Source organism: Pseudonaja textilis, chromosome 5 (assembly GCF_049901715.1).
Source record: "Pseudonaja textilis isolate UNSWEBS1 chromosome 5, rPseTex1.2, whole genome shotgun sequence".
NCBI lineage: Eukaryota > Metazoa > Chordata > Lepidosauria > Squamata > Elapidae > Pseudonaja > Pseudonaja textilis.
This window is the reverse complement of record NC_141994.1, coordinates 32784098-32797948: the sequence shown is the minus strand read 5'-3', so window position 1 is coordinate 32797948 and position 13851 is coordinate 32784098. Positions and strand designations below refer to the sequence as shown.

Genomic DNA, 13851 nt, shown 5'->3' with positions numbered 1-13851 from the left:
AAATCAACCTAAGGATGACATTTGGATACCGGTAACAGCAGCTAAATCACCCAAATTGGGTGGATTCAGTGGCGGGATTCAAAAATTTTTACTACTGGTTCTGTGGGCATGGCTTGGTGGGCATGGCGGGGGAAGGATATTGTAAAATCTCCATTCCCTCCCTACCCCATTAACCTGCTTTCCAGCTCCATTTTCCTGTGTAGGGCAACAAAAGAAGACCCAGCCGATCAGCTGGGATTCGGCAGAGAATAGATGGGGGCTGGGCCAGTCAAGGGTGGTATTTGCTGGTTCTCCAAACTACTAAAAATTTCTGCTGCTGGTTCTGTAGAAGAATACCACCTCTGGGTGGATTAGAAGTCAATGTGAGGCTGATAGAACTGAAGGAGAAGGAAATTTGTTTGAGAACTGCAGGCTTGTAGGAGAAGGCTGAAAGGAGCATTGATTTAAAAAGCTTATTGCATATTGTATTGTGAAATACAATAATAGATTGTTAACAGAGGGCTTTCAAGTTTTGTTTTGTGGTTGGGTTTATTTGTTAAATGTTTTTTAAGAGTAGATAGATGGTAGGTCAAATTAGCAGAGCAAATAATGTTGTAGAAGATTATAAATTATAGAGCTGTTTTGTGGGAAGGAACTATTATTTTTGAAATATGTTTATTATAGTGTTCAACTTGGGGGCACTTTATGTGAATGTTTGTATCTTTATGCACATTGTCTTGTTTAGTTTTGCTTTGTTTTTGTTTCCTTTTTTCTGTTGAAGTTTGCATTTTAACTTTGGAAATAAAATTTATTAAAATTGTACATGTATTGTACATGTACAATTGTACAAATTGTAGTGGTCACAAGGGGACAATGACAAAACATAAGGCAATATCACACTGCAAATTCCATGATTTACATACTTGGATCTGATGTCATGCATGCATTACCTCCAATTTTGTATCCTACCCAGCCCTGTCTCTGGCAGAAATGCCACCATTAGAAAAGTCAAAGAAGAGATATAATAGGATTCTTCTGCAAGTGGTGCTCAAACAAATCTCCTCCCCTCCCCCATCTCTCCCCATCTCTCTGATGTTTTCTAGACTCAGCTGTTGTTTATTTAGCCTGCACAAAACCCTAATATACTACTTAAATGAAGCCTCCATTTCATAGGGCCCAGTAAAATGGTCACCCCTTTCTAGGTATTGCATTAGGGCACAGAAGCCACATCTATAAAGTGAGGCAGCTGAACAAAGTTATTGGAGTCAGTGTGGTTCTGTGAGCTGAAGTAGCAAAGATCTGCCAGTGATAACTGTTATGTCCCTGGAACTTGCCAAAGTCCCCACCCAGGTCCGTTCATGCTGCGGGGGCGTTTGCTGCCCCTCATTGGCTGGCCTCCCTCGACGGCCGGCTATAAAAGCCAGCTGCAGGGTCCGGCCAGCCGCTGATCGCTGTGAGCCTGCTCCAGGCAGGGCTAACACGTTCAGTCCTTTATTGTTTCAACAAAGTCTTGTTGCATCCATGCCCTGGTCTAGCCTCTCATTGCTCAACTACAACACTGGCGACGAGGGTGGGATGGCTACCAGAGGCAATCCGCAACAGCTGAAATCACTAAAACCGCTGAGCCGCAGCCGCGCCACCGGAGAGCTCGGTCAGCAAGAGCTAAGTAATAAGCGCTTGGTTAGCAAGCTACAGGGGAAAGTGAAGCGCTGCGAGCCGCAGCCGCTCAACACAAAAGAGCGCGAAATTCAAACGGCTGTCGTTTGGATTTCTTGCTGGAATACAGCGCGGTGCTGTTATTCCGAGTCACTGACGCTTACGCAGGCGTGAAATTTGAAGCGCTATCAGAGGCAGCTAGCCATTACCGCCTACGCTCTCCAGGAGCGCGAAATTCAAAACGCTGCCAACAGCCGTTGCAGCTTAGCCACAATTGCTAGCCCAGAGAGAGAGCAGAGAGGTTCTGTGGAGCCTCTCCAGAGCTGTAGTCACTAGCCTGACAAGAGCACAAAGTGCCATTTTGTTGTCCCAGAGAGATTTCACAACAGCATAACTTGCAGAAGTCCTCATCATGAACTCCAATCCAGCCTTCCCACCGTTCAAGCCGGATGAAGAAAAGTGGGAGTCATACAAGAATCGTTTTAACCACTACATCGATGCTATTGGTCTGGCTGATGCTGGGGAGCACAGAAAAAAGTCATTCTTCCTCAGTTATTGCGGAGCCATCGTTTTTGATACCGCCACAGCACTCGTTGCTCCACGTGAGTTAAAGAATGTCCCCTGGGCAGAATTGCTAGAGATTCTCACCAATCATTACTCCCCCAGACCATCACAGATCGCGAGGCATTTCACCTTCCGGATGAGGAAGCAAGCGGAAAAGGAAACCGTCAACCAATATATGGCCGCCTTGAGGACTGCAGCTCTCCACTGCGGGTTCGGGAACTATCTAGATGACATGCTCCTCGACCAGCTCGCCTGCGGGGTCAAAGACCTTCACCTCCAAAGGCGACTACTACCGCCAGGAAGGACCTCAACCTCTCCCAGGCCGTCGAGGAAGCCTTGGCAGCAGAACTGGCAACCCAGTCAGCCACCGAAATTCAAGGTCCCGTTCCCAAACAAAGCTGCGCCACCGTTCATTCAGAAGAGGTAGTCAACGAAGATGATCCCAACGATCAAACAGACATCCACCGCCTCACCCATGCTAAACAACCACAGGCAGGAGCCAGGCAAGAAACCAACAGCGCACCCAAACACCTCATCCTGTGCCTATCCTGTGGCGGACCTCACTCGAGAGCTTCGTGCAAATTCAAGGGTGCCATCTGTAACAATTGCCACAAAAAAGGCCACATCGCCAGAGTCTGCCAGGCCGCGCACAACTCAGCACAAAAGGTTCCTTCCTTTTCCCATTCTGGGCCCCAAAGGCAAGTACTAAATTGTCACACTTGCTACCATGCTAACCACACCTGTCACTCTATTAGTAAAATAACACTCTCCATTTTATTAGAAGGTAAACCTTGTCGTATGGAGGTTGACACGGGATCAGTGCTCTCAATCATCTCTTGGAGCACCCTCAAGAAAATCCAGCCCAGACTATCCAGAAACCAGCTCCAGAAGTGCCAGATCACCTTGAGGGATTATCAGGGAAAGGACATTCCAGTACTCGGCAAAGGCAAGTTCCTTGTTAATTTTAAAGCTTTCAAAGGCAAGTTCCTTGTTAATTTTAAAGCTTTCAAAGGCCACCTGCCTCTAGTGGTAGTTAACGGCAACCTCCCTAGTCTTCTGGGGCTTGATTGGTTCCCCTACCTCGGCCTAGGGTTAACAGGAGTCCATGCTGTCTCAGCTTCTGACACTGACTCCTTATTCACTGACTACTCAGACGTATTCAGCGATGAGTTAGGGTGTTATAATGGTACCCCCATCTCATTTGCAGTTGACCCCCAAGCGGTTCCAGTCCGGCTGAAACCGCGTAGAGTCCCATTCGCCATTCGGCCTAAACTGGATGCAGAGCTCGATAAATTATTAAAGCAAGGGGTCATTGAGCCGACAGACTTCGCCAAATGGGAGACGCCAATTGTCACACCCCTTAAAAAGGATGGCAGCCTGAGAATTTGTTCAGATTACAAAACAACAATTAACCGCTTTCTACAAGTTAGCGCGTACTCCAGTCCCGGTCATTCAACATTTATTGCATACCTTTGAGCCTGGCAACATTTTTGCCAAATTGGACATGTCACAAGCGTATCAACAGTTCCCTGTTGACAACCAAACAGCCGAACTGCAGACCATTGTGACCCACAGGGTGCCTTCCGTGCAAGCGCCTCCAGTTTGGCGTAAGTGTTGCCCCGGCATCTTCCAATCCCTCATGGAGCGTATACTACAGGGCCTCCCTGGCGTAGTGCCCTACTTCGACGACATCTTGGTCTCGGCCAGGGACAGGCCCCAACTCTTCCAGAGAGTCAAAGCAGTGTTAGACAGGTTCAGACAGCATGGCCTCAAATTAAAAAGGAGAAATGTGCCATTGCCACTAGACAGGTGGACTTTCTGGGCTATAGAATTGACGCCTCAGGCATTCACCCCCTAGAATCCAAGGTCAAGGCAATTCATGAGGCACCCACGCCAACCACTAAAGCCGAGCAACAAGCCTTTTTGGGATTATTGAACTTTTATGCATCATTTCTACCTCACAAAGCATCAGTAGCAGAGCCTTTACACAGGCTCTTAGGTAAAAAATCACCTTGGCACTGGGGACACAAGGAAGACACCGCTTTTCGCGCAGTCAAATCACTGCTCACATCAGACGCGGTCCTTATTCAATTTGACCCACATCTTCCATTGGTACTAGCCGCGGATGCATCCCCTTTTGGGATTGGCGCCGTATTAAGCCATAGACTACCCAACGGCTCCAAGGCACCAATCGCTTTTTTCCAGAACGCTCTCAGCGACAGAGTGTAACTATAGTCAAATCGACAAGGAGGCTTTAGCCGCAGTGGCCATGTTAAGAAATTTCATGAATTCCTGTTTGGCCACAACTTCAAGCTAATCACGGACCACAAGCCTCTCCTGGGTCTTCTTTCTGGAGACAAGCAGACTCCCCAAGTGTTGTCTCCCAGAATGACGAGGTGGACCTTGTTCCTGGCGGCTTATTCGTATAAGCTCATCCACCGCCCAGGAAAAACATTAAGCCACGCAGACGCCTCAGCCGCTGCCCCCTGCCAGCTCCAGCTGAAGACCTGGCCCCGGTCCATGCAATCTTCGATGTCACCGAGCTCGACCTTCCTGTCACCGCCCTCGACATCGCCACCAAATCCAAGACGGACAAAACCATCGCCCAGGTACTGGACTGGGTGAGGAGGGGTGGCCGGGCTCTAACCTCGCAGCCGAATTCACACCTTTTAAGACCCGCAACAGGAACTGTCTAGCATACAGGGCTGCCTGTTGTGGGGCACCCGGTTGTCATTCCGGCCTCACCCGCACACCAGTCTTAGAGGCACTACACGAGGGCCACCCGGCATCGTCCGGATGAAGGCGTTGGCTCGGAGCTACGCCTGGTGGCCTGGCTTGGACGACGACATCGCCAAGTGGGTAAGCTCATGCCAACCCTGTCAGGAATCCAGACCATCCCCTCCAGTCACCACCCCACAAAGTGGGAGAGCGCCAACGCGCCTTGGTCAAGGCTACACATTGACTTAGCGGGTCCAATACACGGCAAAACCTTCTTGGTGGTCGTAGATTCATACTCTAAATGGATCGATGTGGCCCAACTATCCACGACCACCACGCAAGCAGTTACCAAGGCTCTGACCCGCCTATTCGTAACACACGGGCTACCAGATACCATAGTTTCGGATAATGGCCCCCAGTTTGCCTCAACAGAATTTAGCCGTTTTGCCACAAATCTTGGCATCCGACACATCTTCACGGCCCCTTCCATCCTGCCAGCAACGGACTGGCGGAGAGAGCCGTTAGATCCACAAAAGAAGCGCTTAGCCAGATTCAGCAAAGAAGATTGGCATCACAGACTCGCCCGCTTCTTGCTAAGCCAACACTCAACCCCTTGCATGGTCACCAACAAATCCCCTGCTGAACTTCTGATGGGTAGACGCCTAAGAACTGTGTTGGATAGGCTCCACCCTCACTATTGCCCTGACACCCCTCTCGCTTCTATGACGGGGGTCAGAGATTTTGTCTTGCAGGAACATGTCTTTGCAAGGAACTATGTCGGAGACCCACTGTGGATTCCAGGAGTGATAGTAGCCATCACCGGTCCCAGGTCATACCGAGTCCAGCTGGAAGACGGCCGCATCTGGAGAAGACACCTGGACCAGCTAAGGAAGCAACAGGGTACCTTCGCCAGTGCCGGATCGTGGGCTCAGGTCGACCCCCAGGTGCCACACCAAACTCTCATCGAAGACCATGCCAGAATCTCTTCGCCACCACCACCCGGACCAAGGGAGCAGGCAGTAGACCGGGACTGCCCGATGGGTCCGCCACCTGAACCAGCAGACGGGGCCACGACATCACCGACCAGAAGCACTACACCGGTACCTGCGCAAACCTCAGAGCGAGGCTGCACCCCATCACCAACCCCACCGGGTTCCTTGAACTCTGAGACACTAGGTAACTCACTGGAGTTACGACGCTCGGGGCGCCAGCACAGACCGCCCGCTTATTTAAATGACTATGCGTGTTCGCATCTGGGGGGAAGGGGTGTTATGTCCCTGGAACTTGCCAAAGTCCCCACCCAGGTCCGTTCATGCTGCGGGGCGTTTGCCCCTCATTGGCTGGCCTCCTCGACGGCCGGCTATAAAAGCCAGCTGCAGGGTCCGGCCAGCCGCTGATCGCTGTGAGCCTGCTCCAGGCAGGGCTAACATGTTCAGTCCTTTATTGTTTCAATAAAGTCTTGTTGCATCCATGCCCTGGTCTAGCCTCTCATTGCTCAACTACAACAATAACTCTATTACTGGACTAAACATTGAACAAACACCTTCCCTTTTGTTATAATGAAAAGGAACAAAACCAAAACAAAACAAAATGCCAGGAAGAAAATGGAGTGTCGCAATTATTTCCTTGTGTTTATATATTCCCTGTTATTATACGCAGAAAATAGTCAGAACTGCGAAAATCCAAACGTAGCTTTCTGCCACTTGAGCACTCTTCAAATATGTCAGCACAAATGGAGGCTACTGTTCTGAAGATAGTTTGAATAATATATTTTGGGATTAACTCTAAAAATACACACTGACATAGAAAATATGTGTATACTTACAGAGACTGAAGAGAGTGTAGGTTCTGAAGTGCTTCAGAAGGAACTTGTCTTAACAGGTTATTCTGAAGCATTCTATATTAGTACATAAAATAGGTAAACAAAAAATAGTTAATTTTGCTGTCTTATCTAACTACAAATATAAATTACATTAATCACTCCACAGAAAAATCTTGCTAATTACTGCTTTCCAAAACCTGAATTTCAAGTACAATAACTGTTTTGTTGATATTACAAAAGTCTCAATGTAATGTGAACTTTATTCAAGGGTTATAATATTAGAAACTTGATTTTAACTTTCCACTGTCATGAAACTGTTTAAAAAAACTGAACCTGCTTTACCCCTCAGTTTAATCTATATTACAAAGCTGTGTAGAGGCCCTCAACATTTTGGCTACCAGGGGCTGGTTCCTTGGAAAGAGGTTTTTCCCTGGACTGGAGGAGACATGATTTTGTCTGATGCCTACATCCAATTGATGGGGCTTCGCTTGTTTGTGTGGACCAGTTTCTGGCATGCTGTGGACCAGTGTCGGTCCACAGACTGGGGTTGGGGACCCTTATGTAAGAGAGTTAAATTAGGTAGCTTTCCATTAGCTGAGTATGCTGGGTATATAGCAAAACTGTAATTACTGAGGAACTTGATGAATATTACTTAGAGCTGAATTGATTAGCTGCATATTTGGCCTAGCTTTTTGCTCATCTAGTTTCTCACTGTAGAATTTACTTAGGTAATAGAGTTGATGGTCAAATGAAGTGATCAATAAAAATATTATATTGCTGACCAGGAAAACTGAGGCAGGCTACAATTTGCATTTGCTCAGCTAGAAAACAGAACCTAGTTTTTTTAAACATTTTTTTTATTTTAGTCAAAAGATTAGAATAAAAAATCCAAAAGAAAAAAAAAAGTAGACAAAAAATTGCATCCTGATTGTTATTTAGCAAGAAAATTGAATATTGGTCTCTTCAAAGATCTGCTATGATAGATTTGTGAGATACATCTGAATGCTGCTATTGATATAGCATTTACCAAATATCAAATTCCTTATCTAATGCAATTTATGGGATAATCTTTAGTAATGCAAGATGCTTGTAAATGCTAGGTCTATATAACTATTATATATACTATATAACATATATAACTATAATGACGTGGGAAAATACCCGAACAAAGCTGAATACCATATATATATATATATATATATATATATATATATATATATATATATATATATATATATATATATATATATATATATATATATATTTGTAGAATTTCATGGGTACAGGTATGTAGGTCTAGGTGTGTTCGGGTCTTTTTCCGTGTAAGACTAAGAGTATCTTGGCGATGTTTCGGCGAGGTCCCACTCGCCATCCTCAGGCTGGTGCTTTCGGCTTCGTGCCAGTGCTAGCAGATTAACACTATATATATAGTGTTAATTTAGGGTCATAAATTAAACTATGACAATCCTAGGAAAGTAAAAAAAAAATCTATAGCTTTAAGCAAAAATAACAATATTTTTTCTAGACTGAGTGTATCTATAAAGACAAAAAAGTTATTAGCTACAGTCTAGTTACTATGCTATAGTAATGAATATGATGATTTTCTATTTTCCTTATTAAAAATGAAACAGGAAATAAAAATATTTTCATCAGCAAAATTATCAATAGAATGTTATTTTGGAACTAAAACATATCCTTTGTTAAAAGTTAAAGAAGCAACCATTTATATAAAATCAGATTTCCTCTGATATTGTTCAAAGATGCTAATGTCTTGAGTAAATTGATTTTGGAAAATTCTTTAAGAAAGTAAGGACATCTTTTATTATAAAGACCTTATCAAAGTAATATTTTAACTTTAAATACAGTGTGCTTTAATTAACATAAATCCCCAGATTTTAATGCATAGCCTAAAACGTATAAAACAATACTATAATTTACTTACAATACTTTAAGTCTAAAGAGTCCAGCAAATGCTCCTTTGGGAATATATGTCAAGCTATTTCCTGCCAGACGCCTATAGGGTTAAAAGATAAAAGATAAACAGATTTCATCTCATGTGGAATTAATTTGGATGTTAAAATGTTTAAGACAGCAGTGTTGGAACCACCAGAGAGCCAGAAGTAGTTGTTTAAGAGCTCTGTTTTGTCATAATTAATGTTCTGTGCAAAACATCCTGTAACTATACAGACCATTTACAAGCAGCTGGGCAAATGTAGTTTGCCTCAATAAATCTAGTTTATGTTACATGTGTAATTGTTCAATCTGTTCTGCTTCAGTAGCAAATAATTCAACATTGTCGACTGTGGATGATCCACTAGTTGTATATTATTATGATAACTTTATAGTTCTTCCACAAGACACAAACATAGTCAGAGGAAGCACTTTTTCTGAAGTAGAAACTTCATTAGCTTTGAATTTACATAAGCAAATGAGCTCCAATCAATATGTAAACACTTCCTTTCTAACAGACAGAAAGAGATAAAATTAAAAATAATCTCTTTTTAAAACTTCACAATCATTCTTACATTGTCTTTTTTATATAAACAACATAGTTTTGGATTTGGATTGCCATTCCTCTTACAGTTTTTCCTGCTTAATTCCCAAGTTGTTTCGTTTGCTAGAAAATAGAAGTGTGTCTGGTTTACAGCCTGCCCTGTTGGCCTGGCCTATGATCTTCAATTGATGTAACATTAATCAAGTTATCTCATTGGCTTATCTATGTCAAAATGAGAAAGCCTTTATATTCTTCATGTCTACTCTTCAGAACTTTTTGCACCCATAAGAATCTTAAACAACAGCAACAACATTTTGGATGCACTGGAATTTATGCTAGAATGTTTTCAAATTTCTTGGAATAAACTTGATGTCTTAGCCCTTGAATAGTTGACTGTGATTTTACAATCCATAGATTGCCATAGTTGTTATAAGAATAATAGCAAGAATCTCTAGCCTGAAGAATTTTGAGATGCATTCACTTAAAAGCCATATTATCAGGAGCGATGGGACAGGATCCCAGCATTTATTAGTTAATTTTGTATACTGTTAGTTGTCAAATAATATGTATTCACATACTTTTCAAGTATAATGAGAAACATAATGGCCAACCATGATTGGGCTTACAAGTTCCATGAAGCCACAATTAGCTTCAAATATGCTTTGTTGATTAACTAGATGGGTTCTCACAATCCAAAAAGCCATAAGCAATTCTTTAGAAAACAATGAATCATGCAAAACCAAATCACATTGAACTATACCTTTAAATTTCTCTATTGATTATTCAGTAAATGTATTGTACAAATATAATTTTTCTTTATTAGATTTATACCCATTTTTTGTTTGTTTCAGAGGTCAAGACAAATTACATGAGATCTCCCTTCATCTGATCCCAACAACTCTGTGAGATAAGATAGGCTAATAAGAATGGTTGGCTCATAAATTTCCCATTATGTTTTCATGTTAAACAGGCATATAGAACTCCTCTGGCTTTGCCCAACACTGGAATAAAATCATTTTAATTATGTATTGATCTGGTTTCACTTTGATAGTGTTTTTATTTTATTCTGTTCTATTTTAAATTTATATGGTTCCAAATATAAAAGTTTGAAGTTCAATCAGTTTCTTAAAAAAGGCATACATTATGCTGAACATCCATGCTTTCATTTCTGTACCCATACACATCTTTCAATGGATTATTTACAATATAGTTTTATTTACTTGTTGAGTTCATTATTATTTATTATATAGTAGGTGTTCAGAATCTGTTACATTTTCTTGAATAAAATTTCATTAACTTTTTAATGTTTTAAACAATGATATAGTGCCTTTATTTGCATTATCAAGTCTGACTTATATTTATAAGGTATTACTGCCTGCTTGGGACAGACATGTCTTACAGATAAATAAAAGTGCACTTTAAAATATAACTAAATATTTTGTACTATATACATGCTTTGTAAAACAATATAAAACAATTCATCACTACAGAGAGAACTATACAGTATTTTTAGAATATATCATCAAAAGCTGGTATCTGCATTAATACCATGTCATCCAGGAATCTGTTTTCATTGTGATCAGTTTTAGAATTTTCAATAAAGAGCATATTGCTGGAAAATTTATTGTTATTTTTTAAATTTAGTTCTATAATATATCATCTTTCCACTTGACAAAGAATCCCATTTATCGTGCATTTTATTTATTTCTCACCTTCATTATTTTTATAGATAACTCAAGGCGGGAAATATATTTAATACTCATTTCTCCTACTATTTTTCCCACAACATACAACCAGTGAGAGAGTGACTGTCCCAGCTGGCTTTCATGCCTAAAGTGGGATTCATAAGTTCCTACTTTCTAGCCTGATGACTTACCATATTATTTTTTTATAAATTTCTGCATATTAATTGAATCATGTTGAAATGAGAATAATTGCTTTTAATTCATCGTCACTTTTTCCAAGCTCAAAATTGAACTGGCACCTGTCTGATCAAATGACATTAACTAATCTTAAAAGCTGAGCTCCTTTCTTCTCCACTATCTCTGCACTGTATCAAAAGAAACCTTGCCTTTCTTTTTCTTTTGCACTGCTGGAGTTTGTGGTAATCCATTCTTCTGTTGGTGGGAATTCTTACCTGTCCAGGCTATTAAGATCAAGCAACCCATTCATTTTAAAGCAGTCACTGAAAACATTACAGCAGCCTGGAACTTTTCATCCCCATTAATCCTTGTCAGAAAGAAGGGAGACTACTTCTCATTTTCAGCTTTGCTCTTTTATTCTGGGCTGCTGTTCTGTGCACCAAATAGGGCTTACAAAGATAAATCTGTAAAACTTCCAAACAGCCTGGATCAATCCCAGATATATTTTAATGTTGAATTCCTGGAAGCCGTCTGCATGGTTTAGGGCAGGGTCTTTTTTCTTCTCCGACACTCTCACCAAATAGTAGAATATCATGGTTACAGATATGGGACAGCACTTGCAATTACAATCTTATACTATATGTTATCATTACAGACTAAGATACCCTTAAATGCAATATAGTGAATATGGCAAGACAGTTGGAACCAGCCTTTCTTCCACAGTGATACATTTTATCCATTTTAAATGTGGCAGTATATGAAATCACAATTAAATGAAAAGAGTAATATTTATTTTTTAAATTTTCAGTTTTTATAAAGCAGCATTTTTCTTTATTCGGAAATTGTAAATGTCTTTTTTTACTTAACCTAGTACTTTCCTACCAAATGTTGTATAATGTTATAAAGTTTTTTCTCAGTGATGGTCAAAGAAATGTTAAAAAGCACACAAGTTCTTCGTCCCACTTTTTTATGGCATGAAACTTAGTTATATTGATTACATTTTAAGGAACATTTGTCACTTACTCTGCACAATGGTTGTTATCTGAAACCAGCTGCCAAATAATTCTTTTGGAACAGGGAAGGAAAGAAAGAACAAATCTCTCCTCAAGTGAATTTATCTTTGCATTATTCTACTAATAGCACCTGTTTTAGTTATTGAATAATAGCAGTACACAAAAAACTGCTTGGAGGTTTGCCCATTCTGCTTTTGTTTGAGATGATGATTTTTCAGCCTTAGAAAAGAAATCAGATACGTTTCTCTCAACAGTGCCATGACTAGCTCCAATAACATTGCTGGCTTTCTTTTTCAGAATTGTAGAAACAATCATGCCTGCAAGTTCTACAGTACATGGTGTTCATATGCAGTTGTAGGAGAGTGACTGGCAAGACTCTGCAGAATAATAGAATACACTGGGTTGAGATCCCTAAGGTTGCAGCAAATGGCTAGATTCTACACAGGGATGTTCCTAAGTGTTCATAGAAGACAGTGAAAGTGTTGATGTGTTTTAAAGATAAAAATTTTATTATAATAGAATTGGGTGCCTATCTAATACTAGCTGCTCAAGCCTCATTTGGAGGAAAATACAAAACAAAGCACCTAAAACAAGGGACGCTAATTCCAATAGCACTCTACTCTTAAGTGAATAAAAATTAATTTTGGCATTTTAAAAGGGAAATGAGAATATGATACATTTTTTCTTGTAAACAGGATTATATTTTTTAAATTATAGATGGTTTTTTTGTGACTCATCAGTAATTAGGAATCACAGGCTATAGATAGCTAACATCATGAAGACATATGAGCTCAGGTTATTTATATATTTATATTTTTTTATTTATAGCCCAAGACCAAGTCACAAAAATTAAAATACTCTTAACACATACATATCTAGCAACACACACACACACACACACACACACACACACACACACACACACACATTTAGGGAAGAAACTTTGTAAAATAAACAACTCATTGAAGACATCAAACGATTTCTATTAACTAAGGCTATAAATAAAATTTGCTACTGCCTTCAAAACATCCTGATATTGATCATGTAATAAGAATACCTCAATCTTCTTACTATGGGATTTATCAGATTTCAAATCTGGTATATGACTGATCACCTTAAAATGATGTATGAAACAAACTCAATCTCTGTATTTGAGCAATACACACTGGATCTTCATATGGAAGTTTGGCATATTGACCAGCTGTCACCTAATAGGGACACATCTTTATGGGCTATGAAGATCCTTCTATGTAGGGCATATAGAATCTTACAGAAGTAATTGGTGACTATCCAAGGGTAGAGTAAATTTTGTAAGAGAGATGAGAAATTTGGCTCTGTTTACTGAATACTTGTGATACCTCATTTTCAAATTCCTAATTTCATGTTTGATTACTACAACCAAATTTTATGTTTGTTGAATGTTTTCCATCATTCCACTTGTGATGCTGTGTTTGATTAACTTGATTTTGGAGCATTTTTTTTTCATTTAAGTGAGCAAATCACTGAATGAGAAACCTAAGCTACACGGGGTGCTATGATGAATAGTTAGCCTTGAGGGATGCTGAAAGTTCAAGAGTAAGGAAACAGTAATTAAAAGTGATTACAAGATGACTTAGTAGTCTGAAATATGAATGCAAGTGTCCTTGACAGTCAGTGGGTTTTGGTTTTGATTATAACTTTACTTGCCATTTTAATAAACATGAGCCAGCATTCAAACTTTTAATATCCTGCTGCTTAAGTACA

At 40.6% G+C, this 13851-nt stretch overlaps 1 protein-coding gene across 1 annotated transcript in view; it reads right to left on the bottom strand.

Annotated features, from left to right (window-relative positions):
• LGR5 (leucine rich repeat containing G protein-coupled receptor 5) overlaps window positions 1–13851 on the bottom strand; it is a 72336-nt gene that overhangs the window by 43682 nt on the left and 14803 nt on the right. The window contains 2 exon segments of the mRNA XM_026699522.2: window positions 6743–6814; window positions 8682–8753. Coding sequence (XP_026555307.2) covers window positions 6743–6814; window positions 8682–8753 — 144 coding nt within the window.